The sequence below is a fragment of the Callithrix jacchus genome, chromosome 5 (genome assembly GCF_049354715.1).
Source record: "Callithrix jacchus isolate 240 chromosome 5, calJac240_pri, whole genome shotgun sequence".
Lineage (NCBI taxonomy): Eukaryota > Metazoa > Chordata > Mammalia > Primates > Cebidae > Callithrix > Callithrix jacchus.
Window position 1 is genome coordinate 63,335,497 of NC_133506.1, and position 26,896 is coordinate 63,362,392.

The window sequence follows — 26,896 nt, forward strand, 5'->3', positions numbered from 1 at the left end:
ACATTAAGGGATTTCAGACCCTGGGAGGCCTTGATGATGCTGAGGAAAGCTAGCACTGTGATGAGTTGAATTTCTAGCAGGCCAACAAAGGCCCTATCCTCGTCTCCCCAGCCCCAGATCTCATTGTTAGCCTTATTGGCTAAGCTAGTTTCCATGGAAACTGTCAAGTTCAAAGGGACAGTGTAACATGTTCATCCTTGCCTCTCTTCTGGTTCCCAGCTCACCCCGAGGAGCTGAGTTAGAGGTTTTCAGCGCCCGGGTGCTCCAGGTGCTCTGCGAAGCTTTCATCCATTCACTAATCCTCTCCCCTCCCGCTCCCCCTCCTCTCCTCTATTCCCCAACTCCTCCCTGCAGGCCAGCCAGCTTGGTGTGTACAAAGCGTTTGTGGATAACTACAAAGTCGCTCTGGAGACAGCTGAGAAGTGCAGCCAGTCCAACAATCAGTTCCAGAAGATCTCAGAGGTAGGCAGCTCTCGGCACAGCCACCCTGGCAGATGAAAGTGGGCGCTGGGGGAGCTCAGAGCCTTCCGGGCCTCGGGTCTCCCCTCCCTCGCTTGCCAGCCAGTGATGTGGTTACTCGAATGCATAACGCTTAGCCTCATATTTGCTTTCTTGCACCTGACACTTTCCCTCTTAATATAAAACTTTTTTTTTTTTATTATTCTCTTTCAGATTAGAGAGAGAAACAAGGGAGGCAAAAAAAAAAAAAAAAAAAAGTAAGGCAGTTTTCTCCCACGCTCAGGTGACCCTGAGCAAGTGACTTCCCTCCTCTCAGCCTTCATTTCCTGTCCTGTATAATGAGGGGGTTTACACTCGGCCAGCTCATCCTTTTTTTGAGACAGAATTTCACTCTGTCACCAGGCTTCGCCTCAAGCATTCAAGCAATTCTCCTGCCTCAGCCTCCTGAGTAGCTGGGACTACAGGACCCCACCATCACATCGGCTAATTTTTGATTCTTTAATAGAGATGGGATTTCACCCTGTTGGCCAAGCTTGTCTCGAACTCAGGTGATCTGCCCACCTCAGCCTCCCACAGTGCTGGGATTACAGGCGTGAGCCGCTGAGCCCGGCTTGGCCAACTAGTCCTAACCTTGCTGATAGGCATCAACGGTCACTGTGATTTAAAACACAGATTTCCAGGCACCTTCCCTGGAGCTTCTGATTCAGGAGCTTTGGGTGGGGCCCAAAATTCTCTGTTTGAACAAGCTTCTGGGTGATTTTTATGAATGGGAAGACTTGAGGAAATTTGGACTCGGTCATCTTTGAAAATCCTTGCCCACTCTAAGTCTGCAGTCCCATAAACAGAGATGGCAGGAGCCACGTATGTGGAGAAGGAGCCTTGGAACCCCCAGCTGGAAACAGGCCTGTGTCTGCCTATGCGGCTCAGCCTTCCTCCCATTCTCCTCTGCAGGGCAGACGTGCGGCCCCATCTGCCACTCACATTTCTACCCAGGAGGAGGCATGGAGGGGACAGTTGCTCTGGGTCCTTCAGGACAGAGCCCAGCTCATCCCTTAGTCCAAAAAGACCGTGGTGACACCCTATAGCACCAGCCTTTCAGGAACAGCACCCAGCTGCCAGTTCCAGGCGAGAGAACCTCTACGCTAGAATGGGGGAGAAGCTTCTGCAGTTCTGCGGGTCCTGCCCTAAAGACCCTCCTTGGCCCTTTGTGTTCCCCGTCTCAGCTCTAATGCTGGAAGAGCTGGGGAGATGCAGCATCCTGCATCTGGATGCTTTCTGGAAACTTCAGGGGTGCAGGCTGATGCCCAGGTTTAGGATCCACTGAGAGGCAACCAGGGTGCTGGGCAGACGGAGACGGGCGGGTCAGCTTGGTGACTGTTAGGGCGCAGCTTGGAGGATGCAGATTTGCATCTGTGGCCATAGTGGGCTTGCTGGCACTTCTCCTCTGGAATTAAATGTATCTATTGAGGCCGGTATGGTGGCTCACGCCTGTCATCCCAGCACTTTGGGAGGCTAAGGGGGGTGGGTCACCTGAGATCGGGAGTTTGGGAGCAGCCTGACCAACATAGTGAAAGCCCATCTCCACTAAAATACAAGAATTAGCCAGGCGTGGTGGCGGGTACCTGTAATCCCAGCTACTCAGGAGGCTGAGGCAGGAGAATTGCTTGAACCGGGGAGGCGGAGGTTGCAGTGAGCTGAGATCTCGCCACTGCACTCCAGCCTGGGCCACAGGGCGAGACTATGTCTTAAAAGAAAAAAAGTGTCTGTTGAGTCCTTTGCAGGAACAGGGAACCACAGGCCCTCCCCACACTGAGGCCAGAGCCCACCCCTCTAACCCCGTGTGCAGAGAGAGGAGCACTGACCGGTTTCTTCTTCCAGACCCATGGAACAGAGGAGTCACCCTCTGCCTGGGAGGACGAAGTGCAGGATGGGGAAGTCCCTCTACGTGGCGTCAAGAGGCTGGAGAGGCTGGGCGCGGTGGCTCATGCCTTTAATCCCAGCGCTGTGGGAGGCCGAGGCAGGAGGATGGCTTGAGCGCAGGGGTTCGAGACTGGCCTGGGCAACATGGCAAGACCCTGTCTCTATTAAAAATACAAACAAAAGAGGCTGGAGAAACGGTGCTTCCCCTCTTAGTTCCCAGCCCAAGCTGGGCTCTCTGGCAGCCCAAGCTGGGAACTACCCGACCGGCCTGATCCATGTTCAGAGCGGCCCAGCCAAGGCTGCCCGAGAGCCCAGGGTCCCATACGGTCCAGAGAATGTGGGCTCTGCTCTCTGCTTGGGCTGGCTGCCTGTTATCTGCATGGACAGCAGCCCCTGCCCCAGCCTTGAGCCCCTCTCAAAGGCTGCCTCCGTGAGCCCCTCTCAGAGGAGGACAGAGCCGCCCCTGGCTCTCCGCCAGGTGGCTCCTCCTCCTGAGTCACTTGATGACGTACTTGCTTCCTGCTGGCACTGCCACCTAATTATGGCAATTAGGCTCTTCCCTGTGGCAGGAGTGATTTCATAGCTCAGGCTTTGCTGGAGGGGGCGCGAAGAAAAATTCTCTGAATCTGGAAATCCAAGCACCAGCCAGAGACAAAGCCTTGAGAAGCTGAGTAGCCCCCACCCTCCCTGTCCCCCAAAATATACACACACCCAAGCTCAGTCCCCGGGAGTTTACCCTGTCTAGAAACAGCTTGAGACAGATGCAGGAAGCTCCTGCTTTCTGGGGGCTTCCTTCCCTCCAGGCTGAGCAGGTGACATCACCTGGGCTCCTGACCTTGGCCTCACCTTGCCCCCCCCACCTTCCCTCCCACACCCCTCTTTCACGCTCCGCCTGCTTTGTCTGCCAAGTGGGGATCACATTACAGCTCGAATTGCAGGCGACACCGTCCTGTGAACAGAAGCTGAGGCTGGAACCTCTAGAGAAGGGTGACAGAGGCCTGGAGCAGACTAGTCCTCCCCAAGTCTGTTTCCAGGACTCACTGCCTGTCGCCTGGCTCGGGGTCCAGGAGGACAGGTCGTTCCTCCCTTTCACCCTCCTGGAGGACACCCAGCACAGGCCGTGGTGGGTGGGGATCGTCGGGGTGCTGAGGCCTGAGGAAGTGCCCTCTGATGGGGGTAGGATGCAGCTGGGCTGTCCCAGGAACTCTGAGTCTCTGCCCCAGGCCCGCCATTTCGCTGCCTGCCCTGTGCAGGTATGCAGGACCCCCCCTCCTCACGGGCTGCTCATGCCCTGAAGATCGGCTGGCACTTGTCAGCTCCACCCCTGTCTGCCGACGTGTAGGATTCCTGAGTAGGGGCTCCTGGGAGGGTTTCCTGTAACCTCAGGGCTCCCTGCCAGCCCCACTCCTCTCTGGGACCTGGAGTCCCTTCCTTCTTGCCCATGCCCCAGCTGCTGGACTCTACAAGGCTCCAGGAGCTCACAGCTGTGGGCGCAGGGGATGGGGGTGTCAAGGCAGAGGCAGTCCGTGGCCACGGGCTCCTTTGTCTCTGTTCTCATTTTTTTTTTTTTTTGAAATGGCATCTCGATCTGTCTCCCAGGCAGGAGTACAGTGGCATGATCTCAGCTCACTGCAACCTCCGCCTCCCAGGTTCAAGCAGGTTCCTCTGCCTCAGCCTCCCGAGTAGCTAGGATTACAGGTGCATGCCACCACACTCAGCTAATTTGTGCATTTTTAGTAGAGATGGGTTTTCACCATGTTGTTTAGGCTGGTCTTGAACTCCTGACCTCAGGTGATTCGTCCGCCTCAGCCTCCCAAAGTGCTGGGATGACAGACGTGAGCCACGCACCCGGCCTCCATTCTCACACTTGCACCCTGAATTTCAGAGCTCCCCTCCCTGTCAGGCTCACGGTAGGGGCTGGGGCGGCATTGGCAGACCAGGCAGTGATTCCTCTCCCTTTGGCAGGAGCTCAAGGTGAAAGGTCCCAAGGACTCCAAGGACAGCCACACCTCAGTCACCATGGAAGGTACCTCGGGGAGGGGCCGGATTACTGTCACCTTCCTTTGTCTGGCCGTGTGGGCGCCAGGCTGCGTGAACGCAGCACCCTTCCTGCTCGTGCGCCTGTGAGTGTGAGTGTGAGCGCGCGTGAGAGTGTGTGTGCGTGCACACCGGAGGACTCCAGCCTCGTGCCCGGGCAGCCAGCCAGCTACAAACGTGCTCCTCTTTAGGATGCCAGTAGGCTGCTGGGTCCCTCCCTCCCCACCCCTCCTCTCCTCCCCCTCCCCCTCCCCCTCCCTCCTCTCCTCGCCACGCGCCTCCTGCCCCTCCCCCTAGCTGGAGGAGCACTCCGAAGCGGCTGCTGGATGCTAGGGACGGTGTGGCCGCTTCAGCAAGGTGGCTGAGTGGCCGGTGGGACTGCTGGTGGGCACCGGGGTCCTGGAGCGATGGCTGTACGCTCCCGCTGCGCGGACAGAGGCTGCCATGGAGATTCTCCTCATTATTCGCTTCTGCTGTAACTGCACCTATGGTAACCCAGGTGCCCGCTGTGGGAGGTGGCGGACCCTCCCACCTCTGTGACTGGCTGGAGTGGGCTTGAATGTGCCGGCAAGGCCTGGGGGCCGCGGGGAGGAAGGGTGGGCAGGCAGCTGGCCCTGAATCTCGCTTCATTTTGGCCAGCATCCCGCCTAGAGTTGAAACCTGGGCGATGCTCAGCGCAGGGCTGCTTGGAGACGAAGGACCAGGCTGGCAGGTCCAGGTGCCCCTGAGGATGGGTGGGGAAGGGGTGGCTAGTGTGGGAGAACTTGCTGCAGGGGCTGTTAGGGAGGGATGGCAATGAGCTGTGCCTGCAGACACAGCAGCCCTGAGGCCAGGGGAGGGTCCGCGGGGGCCAGGCGCCATGTGGGGACGGGTGACAAGGGGTGGCGATGGTCTGGATGGGTGACGATGGCGCGAGCTGGAGGGAGAAGTTAGGAGTTCTTTGTTTCTGGAGCGAGGAGCGGAGGCTGGGTGGCGGGTATTGTGCTCCCAGGCACATGCTGCGGCGCGGTGGTGGGGGGGTGGCGGGCGGGGGGACACGGAGCGACTGTAGAAGAGGAAGGAGCCCAAAGGCTTGTTTCTAGCCTTGATAGACTCTCGAGCTGAGGTCCGGGCACAGGACTGTGGAAGGCAGGTCGGCAGGACCAGCGGTAGGGGGTGTGGCAGGAGGCTTTGTGAAGGTCACACACACGCCACCGGTCAGCGGGACGGCCTGGGCCATCCTCCTGGTAGCCCCCGCCACTGGCGGGGCACGGGGGCGTCCTGGACAGGTGCACGCCATCAGCAGGGCTGGTGGTCATGGGACAGTGAAGCCACCCCCGGCAGGGAGGTGTCCAGGAGACCGTGGACTCTGGCCCAAGAGGCACAGCATGCCAGGGGTGCCCACCTGCCTGTGGCAGGGAGGGGGTGGGCTTCGGTGGCTCCCAGGCGCGCTGCTCTGGGCCCGAGTCTGTGGGATCGGCGCGCGGCTGGTTCTAGGACCTTCCTCTTCCTTCCCACCAGGTGCTTGGGCTCTGCGCCCTCCTCAGTCACCCTGCTTTCCTGTCTCCCTGGTAACCCGGAGCTCCTTGGAGCTGAAGGGAGGAGGGTGGCAGCTTGCTGGAGGAGGGGCCATCTGTCTCCTGGGCTTTTTCCCAGGCAGCTGTGCTGGATGGGCTGCGCGGTGCCATCACCCCCTGACCTTCTCAGGACCCTCGTGATGGAAGCAACCTCTGAGGTGGCCTCTCTCCTGCAACTCAGCAGGACGGCTCCAGGAACCCTGTCCTCACTTGAAATTGGCCTGGTCAGAGGGGAAATGGTCTTTTTGGTCTGGCCTAGGAGTTGGTCAGGTCTCAACTCTGTCTTCCCGAAAAAGAAATGTGCCCTGCTCGACTTCCTCTCCCTTCCCCAAAAGGAAGCTTCGACTTGGTGAACCAGACCTGGACCTGGAGTTCACACTGCTCTGGCCTCTGTGATTCTGTCTTTGAGGTCAGCTTCACAGTGATAATGAGGACTGAAAGGGCCAGCTCGTGAGGACGGGGCTCACCCCATCCTGGTCACTCTTTCTAAGAACCCTCCTGTGGCTCATTGAGATTTTCCAGGTGCCGCCCTCCCCTGAGGAGGGGGCAGTCAACAGGAGGAGCGTGGGTGGATCTACATTCAAAGCCCAGCTCCCTCCACCTGTAGCTTGGGATGGTGAGAGAGCCATAGAACACCCCCGGCCTCAGTTGCCTTGTCTGTAAAATGGGGCCAGTGAGAATTGCTTCCCTTTTTAATCACAGGAAATAATGCAAGCAAAGCTGTTCCCTCAGAACCCTTGGGTGCAGAGTGAGTACCCAGCCAACCAAAGAGAGACCAGCTTGCTGCCCAAGTCTGGGGAGGAGTGGGGAGAGCGGGTGAGGCGGGCAGGAAGCAGGCCAGTCTGCCGGAGCTTGGGGACACAGGAAGGCCAGAGTGAGCGCCTCGTCCTGCCTTCTCAGGGCATCCTGATGTGCGGGGGCCATGGGGAGCACAAATGTCAGGGCCGCCCTCATTCCCGGTTCCCTCTGGGTGTGACGTGGTCCCAGTGCCCTTTCCCTGAGCACCTGTCCCCCGGCCGCCCTCCAGGGCTCATTCTGCAGCCCTGCTCAGGTGGACTCTGGCCGTCTGAAACCGAACCTGCCCGTTGTGCAGGCCTCTGAGCTTCGTCAGTAACCTCTTCCTCCTGGAGCCCGGCAGAGGGCTGCAGAAGCATAATGGGGTGTCAGCTTTCCCTGGGGCTGCAGCTCCGGGCCCCACCCCGGCAGGTGTCTGCTGAGCTTGAGCTTTCTTGGGGTCTCTGGGGCTCTCGCATGGGAATTTTCGCCTTGAAGATGGGCTGAGCCACAGGTGGGCGCCTTAAGCAGCCTCAGAAATGGATCCCACCTGAGCTGGGAACTGGGCTGTACCTTCAGCGCCCCAGGACAGCCCAAGACTGGTCTCGTTCATGCAAGCTTCTGTGACACATGGAGCATCTCTGGAAATTGCTAGATACACAAGGGCTACAGGTTTGTCACATGAAGTGTATTTAAGTAAGCAGGGGTTGGCCGGGTATGGTGGCTCCTGCCAGTAATCCCAGCATTTGGCAGACCGAGGCAGGAGGATTGCTTGAGGCCAGGAGTTCGAGACCAGCCTGAGCAACATAGTGAGACCTTGTTTCTATGTTTATTTATTTATTTATTGAGACAGAATCTCGCTCTGTCGCCCAGGCTGGAGTGCAGTGGCACGATCTCAGCTCACTGCAACCTCCGCCTTCCGGATTTAAGAGATTCCCCTGCCTCAGCCTCCCAAGTAGCTGGCATTATAGGCACCTGCCACCACACCTGGCTAGTTTTTGTATTTTTAATAGAGATGGGGTTTCACCTTGTTGGCCTGGCTCGTCTCGAACTCCTGACCTCAAGTGATCCACCCCCGGCCTTGGCCTCCCAAAGTGCTGGGATGACAGGCAGGAGCCACTGCACCTGTTCCCTCATCTCTATATTAAAAAAAGAAAATTAAATACATACATAAACCATAAAGCAGTGATTTTCAACCATTACCATACATTTGAATCGGTAAAGAAGCTTTTTAAAAATGCTGAATGCCTGTGTGGTCTTGCGGAGATGTGGGTTTAGTTGGCGGGGCAGGGGGCAGGCGTCTGGGTCTTTTCACAGCCACACCCTGCCCCAGTGATGTTGATGGGCAGCCGAAATAAGCCTGCAGATAAGGCTCGTGGCCCTGCTGGGGCTGCATCTTCCTGGCAGCCCGCATACTGCTCCTGAAGCATCTGCGTGGCAGCACAGCGAGGGGTATTCCTATCTGCAGCTTTGGAGAACCCTTGGGTTTGGGGCCCAGCTCGGGCATGGGTGCTGGCGCTGGGATCTGTCACAGTGGGTCCTATGGGACACCCAGTCGGGGAATCCTTCTTCCCAGGGACCATCCTGCCTCTCACTGCTCCTATGGCCAGGGGCCAAGGTCATGACCCCGGGGACAGAGCGCCCAGGTGCAGGATGGAAAGCTGAGCCTCCGTATTGGGAGGAGGCGCAGCTTCGAGCAGGAAGGGTGTTGGGAAGTGTCGGTCCAGCAGCTGCCACCTCCGCCTGTTCCTGCTGCTTCCCGGCCCTTCACACTGGGCCACTTGGTGTGTGGGTTATGGAGGCTGCTGCTCGCAGGGGCTGCCTGGCCTCACCTGCGATCCCCCAGCCTCTGTGGGGCCGTCCTGTGCGAGGCCTGGCCTGAGTTGCTTCAGGAAACCTTTGCCCCTCAGGCTGCCATGTGTTTGAGAGCAGAGACTTTTTTTTTTTTTTTGGAGACAGAGTTTCGCTCTTTTCACTCAGGCTGGAGTGCAGTGGTGCGATCTCAGCTCACTGTAGCCTCCACCTCCTGGATTCAAGTGATTCTCCTGCCTCAGCCTCCGGAGTAGCTGGGATTACAGGCACACACCACTACGCCCAGCTAATTTTTCTGTTAGTAGAGATGGGCTTTCACCATTTTGGCCAGGCTGGTCTTGGAGAGCAGAGCCTCTCTGTGGAGATCAGGCCAGGCTCCCTGGCCTCCAGCCTATCCTGCTGTCTGGGGTTTGAGGATGTGGGGAGGAGTCTTCCTCTGAGAGATGAAGCCTGTCCTGTGGGTTACAGCAAAGCGTGCCAATCCCAGCTGGCTGTGCCCAGCCTTCAGCTGCAGAGGCTGAGGATGATAAGGGCCCTGCCTCTCCTGAAAACACAGTGTATCTCCTTCCACCATTCTGGGGTCCTGGGGATAGCCAGTGTGCTGGAGTCTGCAGGGCGTGGCTGGGTGGAGCTGTGTGATTCGGGCAAGGGGTGCGGGGTGCATCTGCCTTGAACCAGGTGAGGCCAGGACGGGCCTGGGGGTGGCTCTCAAGGAAGCCTCATCTGACGGGAAGGGATCCCGGGCCGCCAGGGCTGCGAATCACCTGTGTCTGCTGCGTGGTCTGCCCTGGAAGGGAGAGCCAGGGTGGAGGCTGCTGTGGGTCCACTGTGCCATCCCTCGGGTGGGGGGTGAAGCTGGTCCATTGTGCCGTCCCTTAGGTTGGTGTTCACAGGGGGTGTGTGGGTGGAGGTGAAGCTGGTCCACTGTGCCATCCCTCAGGTGGGTGTCCATGGTGGGCATGCGGGTGGGGGCAAAGCTGGCCCACTGTGCTGTCACTTGAGTGGGTGTTCCCCGGGGCGGGGGGCGTGCGGGTAGGAGGCGAAGCTGGCCCACTGTGCCATCCCTCGGGTGGGTGTTCCCCAGGGGGGTGTGCGGGTGGGGGCAAAGCTGGCCTCTGAGGCGCTGGGTTGCCCTTGTCCACCGTCTTCCTCCCTCTCCCCTCCCCACAGCTCTGCTCTACAAGCCCATTGACCGTGTCACCCGGAGCACCCTCGTCCTGCACGTGAGTGTCAAGCCCCTGAGTGGCCAGAGAGCATAGGAGTTCAGTGGGAGACTGAGCCCGGGTCAGAGAGTGCCAGAGTGTCTAAGAACAGCCCGAGAGGGGAATCAGGGTTCCTGGGGCCCGAGGATGCCCGTCTGGCCCTTGGTCACCATGTCAGCAGGCCAGGGCCTCAGTACAGCTTGGCCTCTAAGCTGGACACTGGGTCAGGTGCTCCCCGGGAGGCAGGCACTTCCCACTCCCCACCCGCTGCCTCCTGGTCTCCAGGAGGAGACCACTGCAGGGTGGGCACAGGGGCTTCTTCCCCAGCTGCTCAGCGGGATGAGCCTCCACCTGGTGTCCCCACTGTGGAAAGAATAGTGACATCAGCAGGGAGAAAGGGAGGCAGCCAGGGCCCTCGTCCCTCACCCTTTACCCCTGACCCCTGCTGTGCTGGCTCTGATTTTTTTTTTTTTTTTTTTGAGACAGAGTCTTGCTCTGTCACCGAAGCTGGAGTGCAGTGGCTCGATCTCAGCCCACTGCAACCTCTGCCTCCTGGGTTCAAGCAATTCTTCTGCCTCAGCCTCCCCAGTAGCTGGGATCACAGGCGCCTACCACCACGCCTGGCTAGTTTTTGTATTTTCAGTAGAGATGAGGTTTCACCATGTTGGTTGGGCTGGTCTCAAACTCCCGACCTCAGGTGATCCACCCACCTCGGCCTCCCAAAGTGCTGGGATTACAGGTGTGAGCCACTGCGCCTGGACTGCCTTTGATTTGTAGTTCAGATTTTGCAGGAATTCGGTGAGGACTGAGGACCCCTGTGGCTTCCCCTCAAGCCCCTCAGCTCACAGCCCACCCTCTGCAGGATCTGCTGAAGCACACACCCGTGGACCACCCCGACTACCCACTGCTGCAGGATGCCCTTCGCATCTCCCAGAACTTCCTGTCCAGCATCAACGAGGACATCGACCCCCGCCGGACTGCAGTCACCACCCCCAAGGGGGAGGTGAGCCTGGGGCCCAGCATGACCCCGCACCCAGGCTGAGAAGTAGGGGTGGGCCAGACCCCTCATCCACTTCTCTCATGCCCAGGCGGTGCTATGTGCCCTGGCCTCTTCAGCCTGTTCCCCATCCCCAGCCAAGGAGAGGCTTTCAGTCCTCGGTCACCCTGATGACCTGTAGCATCCCTGGCCCTAGGCCAAGAGCTTTAAATCCAGTGTCTCATGAACTCTCACAATAACCGAGTGAGGCCGGGTGTGGTGGCTCACGCCTGTCATCCCAGCACTTTGGGAGGCCAAGCTGGAGGATCACTTGAAGTCAGGAGTTCTGGAGACCAGCCTGGCCAACACAAGGAAGCCCCATCTCTGCTAAAAATACAAAAATCAGCCGGGTGTGGCGGTGGGTGCCTGTAGTCCCAGCTACTCTGGAGGCTGAGGCAGGAGAATCACTTGAACATGGGAGGCAGAGAATTCAGTCAGCCAAGATCGTGCCACTGCACTGCAGCCTTGGTAACAGAGTGAGACTCTGTCTCAAATAATAATAATCCAGTGAGCCAGAAGAGGGCACTGAGGCTGGAGAGTCTCCAGCTCTGCCACAGGTGTCTGAGCTGGATTCTTCACCTGGGCTATCTGGACACCCCATGCGTTCTGCCCCACGCTGGGGAAGCCGGCCTCTGGCCAGTATGGGCCTCTCAGGGTCCCCGCGGAAGCTGAGGGGGCAGGAGCTTGCAGCTGTTTCAGCTCTACCTGCAGAGGCAGCAGCTCAGGGGAGCCTGTAGCAGGAGAGGCTGCTAGGACGTCCAGTGGGCACCTGGATGGGGGGCAGCCGTTCCCTGGGGCCCTTTGTAGTGGAAGGGCTGGGGCAGCCCAGTGAGGGGAAAACAAGGAAGCCTGAGGGGCATAGTTGCCTCATGGGTCAGCAGCCACACAAAACACCTTCTCGGGGGAGGTCATGAGGCGGCCCTGGGGAGCGAGGCTGACTGCATTTCTGCTCCTCTGGTCTGTTTGAGCCCCCAGGGTCTCCTGGGAGGAGAGTGGTGAGGGGCAGGCCTGGGGAGTGTCCGCTGGGCAGAGAGAGCCGATTCTGAGTGGTTCCTGGTGCTGGCATGCAGCATCCAGGGAGATGCTCCTGTTTCACTCCAGGGCATCTGAAAGATCTCCAGGGCTTTGCGTACCCTCAGCTTTCGCTTGTCTGCTTGTTTTTGGTTTTTAGTTTTTTGAGACTGAGTCTCGCTCTGTGGCCCAGGCTGGAGTGTCATGGTGCGGTCTCGGCTCACTGCAGCCTCCGCCTTGTGTGTTCAAGCAGTTCTGTCTCAGCCTCCTGAGTAGCTGGTTTCACAGGTGTCCACCACCACGCTCAGCTAATTTTTGTATTTTAGTAGAGATGGGGTTTCACTCTGTTGGCCAGGCTGGTCTTGAACTCCTAACCTCAAGTAATTCACCCACCTCAGCCTCCCTAAGTGCTGGGATCACAGGTGTGAGCCACTGCGCCCAGCCTCGGGCAGCTTAATTACATACTTTCAATACACTCACCTGCATATGACAGCAGGTGTAGGTCATACCCCCATATCACACACGGGAGAGGCTGGGACAGATGGTGATGGCCCCCAGCTCTGAGCAGGTGGGAGGGAACTCTTAGGGAACCAGAGCCAGGTGAGAGGCAGCTGCAGGTCCCCTCTGGACACTTGCAGCCCCAGGGAGGACGGCCCAGGTCTCCCATCCCTGGGGGCTGGAGAAACCATGGAGAGGCCTGAGCGAGTCTCAGGGACTCGCAGTGGATCAGGGACTAGATGAAGTTCGTGGATTGGTTGGGAGGGGTTGCAGGTGGGCGTGTTAGTGCCCCGGGTGGAGGAACCGGGTCGTCCTGGGCAGGGGTGCTAGGGATGGCCGTGGAGAGCCCCCCCACTGCGTACACTTGCTGTGCTGTTTTCCACGTACCATCTCTGTGAGTCGCCTTTGGGGAGACATCATCGTGCCTGCTGTACAGAAGGTAAATCTGAGATTCAGAGAGGTCAGGGAGCCCACTGAGATCCCAGTTGAGAAACCTGCCTGGATCGAAGCCCACGTCCTCGTGACTCCAGAGGCAGTGCTTTTACCACCTTTGTTATGGAGTTGCAGGCCTCCCGGTTCAGCCCTCCCTGGCTGCTCGTGCCCTCGTGTGCAGGCTCGGCCCCCAGCCCACTCACCTCTGAGCGGGGGTCTGCCCTCTCCCTCAGACGCGGCAGCTGGTGAAGGATGGCTTTCTGGTGGAAGTGTCGGAGAGCTCCCGGAAGCTGCGGCACGTGTTCCTCTTCACGGATGTCCTACTGTGTGCCAAGCTGAAGAAGACCTCTGCGGGGTGAGTATGCAGGAGTCCAGGGGCACCGGGTAGGGGCAGTGGGGCCAGACACTGCCCGCCGATGCAGCCTTCAGCAACTTGTGGGATTCTTTTTCTTTTGAGACAGGGTCTTGCTGTTGCCCACGCTGGAGTGCAGTGGTGCGATCTTGGCTCACTGCAACTTCCACCCCCCGGGTCCAAGCGATTCTCCTGCCTCAGCCTCCCGAATAGCTGGGGTTACAGGTGTGTGCCACCATGCCTGGCTAATTTTTGTATTTTTAGTAGAGACGGGGTTTCAGCATGTTGGCCAGGCTGGTCTTGATCTCTTGACCTCAGGTGATCCTCCTGCCTCAGCCTCCCAAAGTGCTGGGATTACATACATGAGCCATTGCACCCAGCCAGCTTTTTCCCTTTTGTTTTTGAGATGAAGTCTCTCTCTGTCACCCAGGCTGGAATACAGCAGCGCAATCTCAGCTCACCACGATCTCTGCCTCCCAGGTCCAAGCAATTCTGCCTCAGCCTCCCAAGTAGCTGGGACCACAGGCACATGCCACCACGCCCGGCTAATTTTTTGTACTTTTAGTAGAGTCAGGGTTTCACAGTGTTACCAGGATGGTCTCAATCTCCTGACATCATGATCCACCCACCTCGGCCTCCCAAGGTGCTGGAATTACAGGCGCTTGCCACTGCACCCAGCTGCTTTTTCCTTTAAAAAAAAAAAAATCTATGGGCTGGGTGCAGTGGCTCACACCTGTAAATCCAGCACTTCAGGAGGCTGAGGCGGGCAGATCACAAGGTCAAGAGATCAAGACCATCCTGGCTAACGCAGTGAAACCCTGTCTCTGCTAAAAATACAAAAATTAGCTGGGCGTTGTGGCGTGCACCTGTGGTCCCAGCTACTCGGGAGGCTGAGGCAGGAGAATTGCTTGAACCTGGGAGGCGGAGGTTGCAGTGAGCCGAGATCATGCCACTGCACTCCAGCCTGGCACCTGGAGACAGAGCCAGACTCTGTCTCAAAAAAAAAAAAAAGAATTAATTTAATCTCACTACCTAGCCCTTTTTTTCCTGAAAATAAGTCATGTTTTTAATTATAATGATAATATAAGGACATTAGAGGAAATGCTGTCACCACTGAATCATAAGTGTCAGTCTCCTGCTGAGACGCTTCCTTCCCTGTGTTTAAATGTTCTCCTATCAGCCGTCATCAGAGCGAATGCTGGCTGGGGGCTCTGCCGCTCTGTTTTGCATTTTCCCTTTTGCTGCCTCATCCTCATCATCATCATCTTACTTCCCTCACGACGTTAGCCGTGGATGTGCCGTTTACTTAAGCCTTCTCCCTCTGTTAGACCTCTCCAAGTTCTTGCTGACTGCAGCACTGTGAATATTCATCCCAACTCCTGCTACTATTATTGAGGGTTTAGGCCATGCCAGGTGCTGTGACAGATGCTTTGAATGCATTATTTCTAGTCCTCCCAGCAACTCCACTAAGTAGTGACTGTGGTTCCCTTGTCACGGGTGAGAGAGAAGCGTCGGAGAAGGTAGATGAGCTGCCCACAGTTGCCCAGCTGGAGGCACAGGTGGGATCGGAGCCCTGCGGAACTCGAGAGCTGCCTGGTGCCTCTATCTATGTACCTGGGAACGTGGGTCTGCACTGTGCCCTACGCAGAAAGGCTCATTCAGTTCCACTCACACACTCTTTCACCCACATTTCCTGATCACCTTCGGTGTGCCAAGCACACCCCTTCTCACCACTGAGAAGTGGCAGTCCACATCCAAACCCTTGTCTGTGTGACTCCAAAGCCAGTGGGCTCACCACCAGGCTGTCTTTCCTCTGCCTTCAGCCCCACGGCTAGCTGGGCCCCTAAGTACCACACAGAAAACCCTGAGCCCACCACAGCACTCAAGGGTCAGAATGAGAAGTGCAAATTTAAGTCCCAGGAGAAGGATCCATCATTATGAACTTCAGTAAAGGGCAAGACTGGTCGGGCGAGGTGGCTCACGCCTATAATCCCAGAACTTTGGGAGGCCAAGGTGGGTGGGTCACTGAGGTCAGGGGTTTGAGACCAGCCTGGCCGACATGGCAAAACCCTGTCTACTGAAATTACAAAAATTAGCCAGGCATGGTGGCATGCACCTGTAATCCCAACTACTCATGGAGCTGAGCCAGGAGAATTGCTTGAACCCTGGAGATGGAGGTTGCAGTGAGTGGAGATCACGCCATTGCATTCCAGACTGGACAATGAGCAAAACTCCGTCTCACAAAATAAAATACTACTACTAATAAAGAGCCTGACTCTCTGAACTAGATCATGTTTGAGATAGTTCTAAGGTAGTGATGGTGATAATAAGCACAGATGCCTTTACCTGTCATCCTTTGCCATGGCAGACATTACTAATCAATGATGGCAGACATTACTAATCTGGGCATGCTTTCTTGCTAGATTTGGATGTGGCTTGTAATCCTTCATCCAGTGTAGACCCATGTGACCTTCCTTGATAAGAGTTGGCATTCGGAATAACACCTGTATTCTAGTGCTAGACTGAAGGATAATGAACGTGGATAGTCTAGAAGGGAGGGTGGGTGTGGGATGGGGTAGGAAGCTGTGAACCTGGCCAGGGGGCTTTGCTCTTCTTGATACCTCAGTGGTCTCGAGCGTTTGACAGCATGAGTCATCTGGGCCAGAGCCTGGGAAGGTGGGCCGGTGGAGTTGCTTCCCGAGGGAGGGCAGGCAAGTCGCAGGACCTGGCTCTCGGTACTGCATGTGTGTTTCCCGGCCATCCTCCTTGGGAGCAGGGGTTGTTCTTGCTTCTGGCAAGTTCCCAGTCCGTCCCTGTCAGTGTGTGTGTGGTTCTGGACCCAGGGCTTCAGCTGGAAGAGCCCTCCCGCTCTGGCTCATATCTCCCTCCGGCTCGCTTGCAGGAAGCACCAACAGTATGACTGTAAGTGGTACATCCCCCTGGCCGACCTGGTGTTTCCGTCCCCTGAGGAGTCTGAGGCCAGCCCCCAGGTGCAGCCCTTCCCAGACCATGAGCTGGAGGACATGAAGATGAAGATCTCCACCCTCAAGAGTGAAATCCAGAAGGAGGTGAGCAGCGCTTGGCCTCCACACTTTTAGGCAGGCATGCTGGGGGAAGTAGAGGCGGGAAGTTGTCAGCTTTGAGAGTTGGAGAGGGAGCTCTTGAGTGTGTACTTACTAAGGGAATGAACCTGACTGCAGTAGCTCCAAGCAGATCGAGGGGGTCAGTGCTCAGGGTTTTATGGGGCTGATTATGGAAGGTACCTTGGAAAGCAGCACAGGCTGAACACAACAGAAAGGGGAAGCAGGCAGCTGGGCGCAGTGCCTCCCGCCCGTGATCCCAGCACTTTGGGAGGCTGAGGCAGGTATATCACCTGAGATCAGGAGTTTGAGACCCGCCTGACCAACATGGCAAAACCCTGTCTCCTAAAGTACAAAAATAAGCCGGGCATGGTGGCACGCACCTGTAATCCCAGCTACCCTGGAGGCTGAGGCAGGAGAATTGCTTGAACCTGGGAGGCAGAGGTTGCAGTGAGCCGAGATCATGCCATTATACTCCAGCCTGGGCAACACAGTGAGACTGTCTAAGAAAAAAGTGGAAGAGGCACAAGCAAGAGAAGAAACAGCAGCTTTTGTAAGGGAAAAAAAGCAGGACCTGTGCAAGGAAAAGGACCTGGGAGGCCTCTCAGAAACAGACAGATCAAGTAGGCAAATAAATAAGGAGAGAGAGACCCTGAATGCCACAATTAACATGCTTGACCTAAAAACGCAAGGAGGCTTGTGCCCTGATTCTTGTCACACACGTGTGGAACATTCACATCTATCCTATAATAGGCCACCAAAGAAATCCCAAACATTTTCAAAAAGTTGATAGCATGCAAGTCAGTTTCACAGACAAAGTGGAGTAAAATTAGAAACGAATAAGGATGTTGGTTAGCCCAAGCATGGCGGCTCATGCCTGTCATCCCCGCACTTTCGGAGGCGAAAGTGCGCAGATTACCTGAGGTCAAGAGTTCGAGACCAGCCTGGCCAAAATGGTGAAACCACATCTCTACTAAAAATACAAAGTTGGCCGGGCACGGTGGCTCACACCTGCAATCCCAGCACTTTGGGAGGCCGAGGCAGGTGGATCATGAGGTCAAGAGATCGAGACCATCCTGGTCAACATGGTGAAACCCCGTCTCTACTAAAAATACAAAAAATTAGCTGGGCATGGTGGCGCGTGCCTGTAATCCCAGCTACTCAGGAGGCTGAGGCAGGAGAATTGCCTGAACCCAGGAGGCGGAGGTTGCGGTGAGCCGAGATCGCGCCATTGCACTCCAGCCTGGGTAACAAGAGCGAAACTCCGTCTCAAAAAAAAAATACAAAGTTAGCTGGGTGTGGTAGCAGGCGCCTGTAATCCCAGCTACTCGGGAGACTGAGACAGGAGAATTACTTGAACTCAGGAGGCAGAGGCCACAGTAAGCCAAGATTACACTGCTGCACTCCAGAGCCTGGGCAACAAAGTGAGACTCTGTCTCAAAAAACAGAAAGAGAATATTGGTTAGCCATATGTTTGGAAAGTTCAAACTGACAAGGTAATGAGGAAATCAAAATGGGAACTGCAAACTGTTTAGACCTGCCTGAGAATGAGCATCCTACCTACCAGTACCCCTGTATGCAGCCAAAGCACTGTTGAGAGGAAAATGCATAGCCTTCGATTCCTGTATTCAGAAACAGTGCTAGAGGAAGGCACCACCAGAGGAGCCTTCTCAGGGCGCTGAAGGGATGGCCTGGAGTGGCTTGGTCAGCTTGGTCTCTTCCTCACCTCTCAGATTCAGCTTAGGCCTCACCTCCCTGGAAGCTTTTCTGACACCCACCCCCACCACAGCATGGGCTGGGTGCCCTGTCCGCAGATCCTGATGTTCACCTGTGGCTTTGCTTTGATGCTGCTGAATTATAATTGCATCGTCAGCTTCGTCTCTTCCCCACTAGATTTGAACTGCAGCGAGAGGGGTATTTTCTTCGTTTCTATGTTTCTAATACTTGATACATAAAAAATAGGTATTAAGGGCCCAGCACAGTGGCTGACCCCTGTAATCCTAGCACTTTGGGAGGCGAAGGCGGGTGGATCACAAGGTCAGGAGGTCAACACCAGCCTGACCAACATGGTGAAGCCCCGTCTCTACTAAAAAATACAAAAATTAGCTGGGCGTGGTGGCATGTGCATGCCTATAATCCCACCTACTAAGGAGGCTGAAGCAGGAGAATTGCTTAAAACCCAGGAGGCGGAGGTTGCAGTGAGCCAAGATGGCACCATTGCACTGCAGCCCTGGGCAACAGAGTGAGACGACTCCTGAAAAAAAAGGTACTCAGTAAATGGTTATTGAAGAAAACATGACCAGATGGTCTCTGTAAGGGTTCTTTTGACCCAAGGGCCTCTCTTTGAACGGGGGTCGGGGGGGGGAAGAAGATCCCTGTTATAGCCCCAGGGGGTTCAGGGCAGGGGGATGTCCTAGGGAAGACGGTCTAATTGGGGGGCATCTGCCTGAGAGAGCTCCCTCACCAGCACAGCTGTCCCCTCCCTCATGGCCCAGAGGCTCTGCCCAGGAGCATCCCAGCGTGCCTGTCTCTTGCCCGTGGGTGAGTAGGTTTCCTGCTGCCCCCGCTGCTCAGATGTGGCCTCCGACTCAGTCAGTATCACTGAGCTCCCTGGGTCTGCGGCCTGGGGTGTGCCGGGTGCCTCCTGCATTCCCTGGCCAGTGGAGGAAGCAGACACGCCCCTTGCTGACCAGAGAGAGGCATATGTGGTGAGTCACTGGAGAGGCCCTGGTGTCGCCCTCTGAGTCACAGAAGCAGCAGTGATTTGTTCTTCTAATAAGAATATTTAAAACTCTCATGTTTTTCTAATCCCCAGTATAATACTGGCTTATTATAATGAGAAATGCTCATGGTACCAGCATGTACAGGTGGTTGCCACCCACTTTCCATCGCTGACAGTTTGAGGTGTAGTCTTCTAAATTCTACGTATACTGGTGTGTGCATGTGTGTGGGTGTGTGCGTGTGCATACGTGTGCATGAGAATGGGTGTAGTGTGCATGTGTGTGTGCATGTGTATGTGTGTGCATGCGAGTTTGTGTGGACAGGTGGCTGGGTGTGCGCGTGTGGGTGGGTGGGTGTGCATGTGTGCACAAGAGTGCGTGTGCATGCATGTGTGGGTGTGTATGAGTACGTGTGGGTGTGTGCACGAGTGGATGTGTGCCTGAGTGTGTGCGTGTGGGTGTGTGAAATTGCATGTACGTGTGTGTGCATGTGTTTGCATGTACAGGTGTGTGCACGAGTATGCGTGCATGGGTGTGCACACAGTTGTGTGCATGTGTGGATGTGTGGACAAGTACATGCGTTTGGGTGTGTGTGCGTGCAAGTGCGTGTGGATGCATGAGTGGGTGTGCACGAGTGTGCCTGCATGTGGGTGGGTGTGCGCACGTGAGCGCATGTGAGCGTGTGTGGGCACGTGTGTGTATAGTGAAACGACTACATGCTGATCTGCAGCTTGAGCATTTCATGTCACAGTGCATCTTTGAGCCCTTTGGATGCATCAGATTCTTTTTTTGTTTTGTTTTTTTGAGATGGAGTCTTGCCCTGTCGCCCAGGCTGGAGTGCAGTGGTGCAATCTCAGCTCACTGCAACTTCCACCTCCCAGATTCAAGCTATTCTCCTGTCTCAGCCTCCAGAGTAGCTGGGAGTACAGCACGTGCCACCCTGCCCAGCTAATTTTTGCATTTTTAATAGAGACGGGGTTTTGCCATGTTGGCCAGGCTGGTCTCAAACTCCTGACCTCAGGTAATCTGCCCACCTTGGCCTCCCAAAGTGCTGGGATTACAGGTGTCAGCCACCGTGCCTGGCAACTTCAGATGCTTTTTTTTTTTTTTTTGAGATGGAGTGTCATAAGGCTGAAGTGCATGTGATCTCAATTCACTGCAACCTCCACCTCCCAGGTCCAAGCGATTCTCCTGCCTCAGTCTCCTGCATAGCTGGGACTACAAGCATGTGCCACCACACCCAGCTAATTTTTATATTTTTAGTAGAGACAAGGTTTCACCATGTTGGCCATGATGGTGTCGATCTCTTGACCTTGTGATCTGCCAGCCTCAGCCTCCCACAGTGCTGGGATTACAGGCGTGAACCACTGCCCCCGGCCCCTCAGGTCCTTTTTAACAGCTGAATCCTGCTCTGCTGCTTGACAGCGCACGTTTTTGGGTATTTAGATTGTTTCCAATCCTTCGCTTTCAGCAGGCAGGTCCACACGAACATCACTGTGCACGGGCGTCTCTGCAGTAGCTTCCCTCCGGGGGGGATGGTCAGGTGGAGTGAGTGCATAGAGTTTACCTCTGAAAAAGTTGTGTCTGGTGACGTTCCCCCTGTGGTGAGCGAGACTCACTGTCCCCCATGGTGTCACAACACCGGCTGTGAACATTCATTACAATTTTGCCAGTCCGGTGAGCTTAAAAAAAAAAAAAAAAGAAAAACACTACAGAGATGAATTCTGGCTGAGGAGCTTGAGGACAGCCTTGGGAGCTGAGACTTGAAGCATAATTGTGGTTAATAAAAGGGAGGGAATCCTTCATGAAACAGACAGAAACTTGGAACATTGAGCAGGCGGCCTCTGCCAGCCATGGCTGGTTAGGGAGGGAGGCTGAGCCCAGGGGGCGGGGTGGGTTATCTGCTGGACAGGGAGGCTGGAACCCTGCCATGGGGTCTGGGTGCCAGGCCAGCAGGCGGGGCTTTATGTGGAAAGGTGTCTGAGGTTTATTAAAGCAGGCATCTCTGTTGTAACCAGGATTTAACATATAGAGGCGACAGGGTGACAGCACAGAGCTACGGTCATACTCATATTATTCAGGGCTCCCCAGAGAAGGAGGCGTAGGGCCCTGCCCAGGGCCATGTGGGGAGATGCCAGTGTTGAACCAGAGGTAGGAGTGGAAGGAAGGTGTGACCACAGCTTTCCTGTGTTTTCTGTGGAGAAGCAGGGGAGGGCAAGGCAGGGAAAGGCTTGGCACTGGCCGGCTTCAGTGATGTTGGCAGCCCTGGGCTGGGGGCGTGGAGGGGTGAGGGCTGGTCTCTAGTGACCTGGGTCCTGGCCCTGGGTGGTATGGGGCAGAAGAGATGCTGGCTTCGTGAGTGGGGGTCAGTAGAGAAGGTGCTTGGGACACGGACTCTGATCAGTTGGTGTGTGTATGAAATCACAGGGCATTATTTACACTCTCAGGAACCAGCAAGCCCTGGATGGAGCTGTTTCTCACCCAGGTACCTCCGCTCCTGCCCCAAGGTGTCAAAATATCATGAAATACAGAAAATTTAAAGAGCATGGCCAGGCACAGTGGCTCATGCTTGTCGTCCCAGCACTTTGGGAGGCTGAGGCAGGCGGATCACAAGGTCAGGAGAGCGAGACCAGCCTGGCTACGGTGAAACCCTGTCTCTACTAAAATGCAAAGAATTAACTGGGCATGGTGGCACGTGCCTGTAATCCCAGCTACTCGGGAGGCTGAGGCAGGACAATCACTTGAACCTGGGAGGTAGAGGCTGCAGTGAGCGGAGATCACACCACTCACTGCACTCCAACCTGGGTGACACAGTGAGACTGTCTCCAAAAAAAAAAAAAAAAGCCATGATTAACACGGGAATGTTGTGCTGAGCACGGCCTGTGAGAAGGGGTGCCCGAGTGTGAGGGACCCTCTTTGTCCCTGTCTCCTGCAGAAAGCCAACAAAGGCCAGAGCCGGGCCATTGAGCGCCTAAAGAAGAAGATGTTCGAGAATGAATTCCTGCTGCTGCTCAACTCCCCCACAATCCCCTTCAGGATCCACAATCGCAACGGAAAGGTCAGGAGGGTGGTGTGGAACAGGGCACCCCTGCTTAGTTCTGCACTGCCTGCCCTGTTGCTCCTGGCCCTGACCTGCAGGAACCAGAGGCTCAGGCCCCCTCTTCCTAAGGAGGCTGCCGTGGCTCTGGCGGTTGATTCACGCTCCACACTCGTGTGGAATTAGTGCCCTCTGCTGGTCTTTCCTGGCACAGCGCTCCTGTCACCTTGGCTTCCTAGGAAGGAGCTCCCCCTCTACCCACCCACCCCCAGCTACCTTCTCCAAGGTCAGCAGTGCCTAATGAGGAGCTTGGACCAGCACAGTGGCTCAGGCCTGTAATCCTAGCACTTTGGGAGGATGAGGCGGGCAGATCACCTGAAGTCAGGAGTTTGAGAACAACCTGCTCTACATGGTGAAACCCCATCTCTACTAAAAATAGAAAAATTAGCTGGGCATGGTGGTGCATGCCTGTAATCCCAGCTACTGTGGAGGCTGAGGTAGGAGAATTGCTTGAACCCAGAAGGCGGAGGTTGCAGTGAGCCAAGATTGCGCCATTGCACTCCAGCCTGGGCAACAAGAACAAAACTCTATCTCAAAAAAAAAAAAAAAAAAACTATAAAAAGAAGGAGCCCTGTCGGGGTCCCCATATCTGGGAGGGTGCTTGGAGCTCTGTCAGGGTCCCCGTGTCTGGGAGGATGCTTGGAGCCCTGTCGGGGTCCCTGTGTCTGGGAGGGTGCTTGGCCCGACTGTGGCCATCACGGGATTGTCACCTCCTCTCTTCAGAGTTACCTGTTCCTGCTGTCGTCAGACTACGAGAGGTCGGAGTGGAGAGAAGCGATTCAGAAACTGCAGAAGAAGGGTAAAGCCCAGCCCCCCACACTCCCCAGCAGCGTCCGGGGCACTGATGGGCCTTTCGTGTTTCTCAGCATTTCGTACCCAGTGTCTCCTCTGTGGCCCTCATAGTCACCCTTGAAGGTGCCAGGGAGGTGGCATTGAAGGATGCTACAGATTAATTGAGACCCAAAGAATTTTAAGTGATTTGCTTAAAAAAATGATGAGTTAGTGCTAGGACTGGACCCAGAGCCCACCCTGGGTGTGCGCGCGCGCTCTCTCTCTCTCTCTCTCTCTCTCTCTCTCTCTCTCTCTCTCTCTCTCTCTCTCTCTCTCTCTCTCTCTCCTTTTTCTCTGTGTCTCCCTCTCTCTCACTGTCTCACAGACAGACACACACCCCAGGTGCAGTGGTTTATGCCTATAATCCCAGCACTGCAGGTGGATCACCTGAGGTCAGGAGTTTGCCACCAGCCTGGCCAACATGGTGAAACCCTGTCTCTACTAAAAATACAAAAATTAGCTGGGCATGGTGGCATGAGCCTATAGTCCCAGCTACTCGGGAGGCTGAGGCAGGATAATCCCTTGAACCTGGGAGGTGGAGGTTGCAGTGAGCTGAGATCACACCACTGCACTCCAGCCTGGATGACAAAACAAGACTCTGTCTCAAAAAAGCAAACACACACACATACACACACATGCAAACCTCTTCAGTTAGAGTCTCCTACCCTGACCCCTCTGACAGCACCTACACCAGCCCCCACATGCCCACAAGTTCTCTCCCTCCCTCCCAGGGACCAACTCTGCCCCAGGGATTATGCTGTTTTCCTGCAGCAGCAGACCCAGGGAAGAGCAGCAGGTCCTAGTGGACCACTGCCGACACTCCCTTCTCCCTCGGCTCTCCCTTCAGATCTCCAGGCCTTTGTCCTGAGCTCAGTGGAGCTCCAGGTGCTCACAGGATCCTGTTTCAAGCTTAGGACTGTACACAACATTCCTGTCACCAGCAATAAAGACGGTAAGTTCTGGAGCCCAAGGTTCCCCACTGGCAGGTCCCAGCCCCTGGACCGTTGCCACCTTCCCCTAAGGACCCAGGTAGACACGTGGCTATGAATGACTTATCCCTGCTTGGCTGTGCTGAGACTCTCCAGTGGTCAGGGACACAGAGAGCTTGGATGAGGCGACTGCCCGCTGAATTCCGGGTGACCCCACCTTTTCCTCGGGCCCCTCATCCGGTGTGAGAGAAGAGCTAGTCCCTGGTACGCTGAGATTGTGCTGTTAGTATGTTCGTGAGATAGGGAGCCGGTAGATAAAACAGCATATGGGAAGGAAGGCTGGAAGTTTCTGGCACCAGCTCTTGAAAGGTTTCCAATGCCAAGCAAGGAAGTTTGGAGTTCAGACTGTAAGCAAAGGAGTACGTGGGGGTTTCTGAGCAGAGGAGGGCAGTGGTCAGCGCTGGAGCTGAGCTGGAGTGCTGGATTCTAGCTGCCTGTGGTGCTGGGAACGGGCCCCTTTGTGAGCTGGGTTCTGAAGGGAAGCTTTCCTCCATCTAGGAGGGGTGTCCAGGGACCCCGTGTCCCAGGCAGGGGCGTGGCTGGGCCTTCTCTCTTCCACTAGCAGATTGATTGATCGTATGGCTGTTTTCACCACCAGGATAGGCAGGATTCGGAGGGAGGAGAGGCACCCGTGGGGGATGGTTCTGAGTCCTGGGTGGGGATGGCTGAGCCAGGAGCCCTCCCCAGGCAGCTCACGTCCCAGGAAGCCGTGGGCTTCGGAAATGTTTCCCTCCAGCCACCAGGTGGTGACATTGGACCGAGACGCAGGCTGAGCCTCCCGCCAGCCTGGGCGGAGGAGGAGGGAGCCGCTGACCACCCGCCACCTTGGGGGCCTTTCTCTTGCAGACGATGAGTCTCCGGGACTCTATGGCTTCCTTCACGTCATCGTCCACTCCGCCAAGGGATTCAAGCAATCAGCCAGTAAGTGCCCCAGTCCCCGCCCAGGACACAGTTGGACGGGCCACTGCAGGTCCTGCTGTGCTCTGTTCTGCCCAGGCCAGGGGCGGCCAGCTCGCCTTTAGACATGGGGCATTCCCTAGAAGGCCAGAAGCCAGCTCCTCCCAGCAGGGAGGTCACCCCTGCCCTCCATCTTCAATGCCCTCTTTCTCAAGCCCCCCTCCCAAAGCTGTCTGAAACCCTAGAGGGACAAACACGTGGACCCCAATTCACATCTGCCCTTGACAGGCTGTGGGACCTTGGGCAAGTTTCTTAACCTCCCTGGGCCTCCACGAAAAGGCAGTCACGCTTGTGAGTTTTGACCTGAGAGCTGGCTTAGATACGATCCCATTTGTGCAACGCTGATACCTGGCCACGCTCGCCCCTTTTTCTCCCCTTCTCTGTGGTATCCTAGATCTGTAGATTCGTTGTCCTAAATCTGTTTTAGTGTTTCATAAAATAGGAGTGTAGTTTTTTTATTTTATTTTAATTTTTTTTTTTAAAGACGGGGTTTCATCATATTGGTCAGGCTGATCTTGAACTCCCGACCTCAGGTGATCCGCCCGCCTCAGCCTCCCAGAGTGCTGGGATTACAGGCGTGAGCTACCGCGCCCTGCCTGAGTGTAGTTTTTTTAAAAAAGAAAAACTTTTTTTTTAGAGACAGGTTCTTACCACATTGCCCAGGCTGGTCTTGAACTCCTGGGCTCAAGTGATCCACCCACCTCAGCCTCCCAAAGGGCTGAGATCACAGGCATGAGCTATGATGCCCAGCCTGGTGGCACTTTTTATCTACTTTTTATCCACACAGGAATTGGCTAGTCTAGACAGCTAAGAGTTTCTACCCATTTGCCAGAGGAGGTAACTGAGTCACAGAGACGAGGGAAGACTTAACCTCCCAGGGCTCCTGACTCCTCCCTCTCCACCTGCCCTTCCCCACTCCTCTCCTCACTGGCAGGTGTGGTCTGCCCTTGCCAGCTCCCTGCCATGCCCCATGCAGAGGTGACACAGTGGCCGTTAGATCAGCCTTGCCCAGGAAGCCTCCCTGAGTTCCCAGGGCGAACTGGCCTCCCTTCTTCATGCAAGCTGGTTTGAGCAGCTGCTGCGCTGTTTTGTCACTCACAATGTGCTGCTCCCACTGTGAGTTCTCTGAGGCCGGGAACCAGGCTTCCTTTACCCTGGGATGAACAGGACTCAGAGAAGCTGAGTGAAATCGCCAATTTGCAGAGCCCCTTGTGTGCACTGGGGAAAGCAAGAGTGTGGCCGGCTGGTGTGGGCTGTGTGTGGGTTGCGTGTGGGCCAGCGTGTGGGCAAGCACACGCATTCAAAACCTATGGTGGGTTCAAAGCCTTCTGGGCTCATGGCCCACTCTGAGCCTCCAGCATCCCGCCGAAGTCACAGAAACCATCCCCGTTTTACCCACGAGGATGCTGAGGCTTGGAGGGTTCTGTGTCCTTCCTGAGGTCATACGGTAGCAGGTGGTGGAGCAGAGACCACGTCTTCCAGGCTCAGAGCCCAAGCTCTTCCCTTTTGGGTGCTTCTCAAAGTCTGGCCAAGACCTCTGCACTGTCACTGGGGTGGCTGGTTAATGTGGAAGCTTCCTGAATCCTCTCAAAACCCACAGACTCCCCTTCCTGGGGGCTGCTGTTGAGGCACATCTGGCTAATGAGTGCCTTGGGACTGTGCCACCCGCCCGTATCTCCACAGCACCCAGATGCTGCCCTCCTCCCTCTCCTGCTGCCCGTGGGCCGGGAGGTCCTTACCTCAGGGAGCCCCGTCCTCACCTCAGGGAGCCCAGCCATGGCGTGGCGCAGGCCTTCTGCCTCCCAGCCTGGGCAGGTGCCAGAAGCCGACAGAGCTGCTCCGGAGTCTCTCCTTAACCCCAGAGCATCCTCACTCCCTTCCCCAGAGCATCCTCACTCCCTTCCCCAGACCCCCGTGCCTCACAGGTCTATTCTCACTCAGAGGCAAGGCCCTGTGTCTGCAGCATGGCTTCATGGCCCGCTAAACTCACGGCCTCTGGACAGGCAGGCCCAGGGTGTTGGCACCAAGGCCATTCCTGTAGTGCAGATGGGAATCCGGGAGAGAAGTCAGGTGATGTGTGCAGAAGGGGATGTGGACCTGGACGGTCTGACTCTGGAACCCTCTCTCTGGCCC

The 26,896-nt window shown here is 56.0% G+C and overlaps 1 protein-coding gene across 14 annotated transcripts in view; it reads left to right on the plus strand.

The window, feature by feature from the left end:
* ABR (ABR activator of RhoGEF and GTPase) overlaps positions 1-26,896 on the plus strand; it is a 195,673-nt gene that overhangs the window by 124,285 nt on the left and 44,492 nt on the right. For 13 of the 14 annotated variants that reach the window (XM_078372259.1, XM_035299228.3, XM_078372263.1 and 10 more), the window contains 10 exons: positions 355-462; positions 4,345-4,405; positions 9,729-9,781; positions 10,623-10,763; positions 12,971-13,092; positions 15,992-16,157; positions 21,825-21,947; positions 22,710-22,785; positions 23,665-23,769; positions 24,653-24,727. In XM_078372259.1, coding sequence (XP_078228385.1) covers positions 355-462; positions 4,345-4,405; positions 9,729-9,781; positions 10,623-10,763; positions 12,971-13,092; positions 15,992-16,157; positions 21,825-21,947; positions 22,710-22,785; positions 23,665-23,769; positions 24,653-24,727 — 1,030 coding nt within the window. Of the gene's footprint in view, positions 1-354; positions 463-4,344; positions 4,406-4,723; positions 4,907-9,728; positions 9,782-10,622; positions 10,764-12,970; positions 13,093-15,991; positions 16,158-21,824; positions 21,948-22,709; positions 22,786-23,664; positions 23,770-24,652; positions 24,728-26,896 lie in introns of those variants that run through there. The other variant, XM_035299236.3, reaches the window with a different exon arrangement.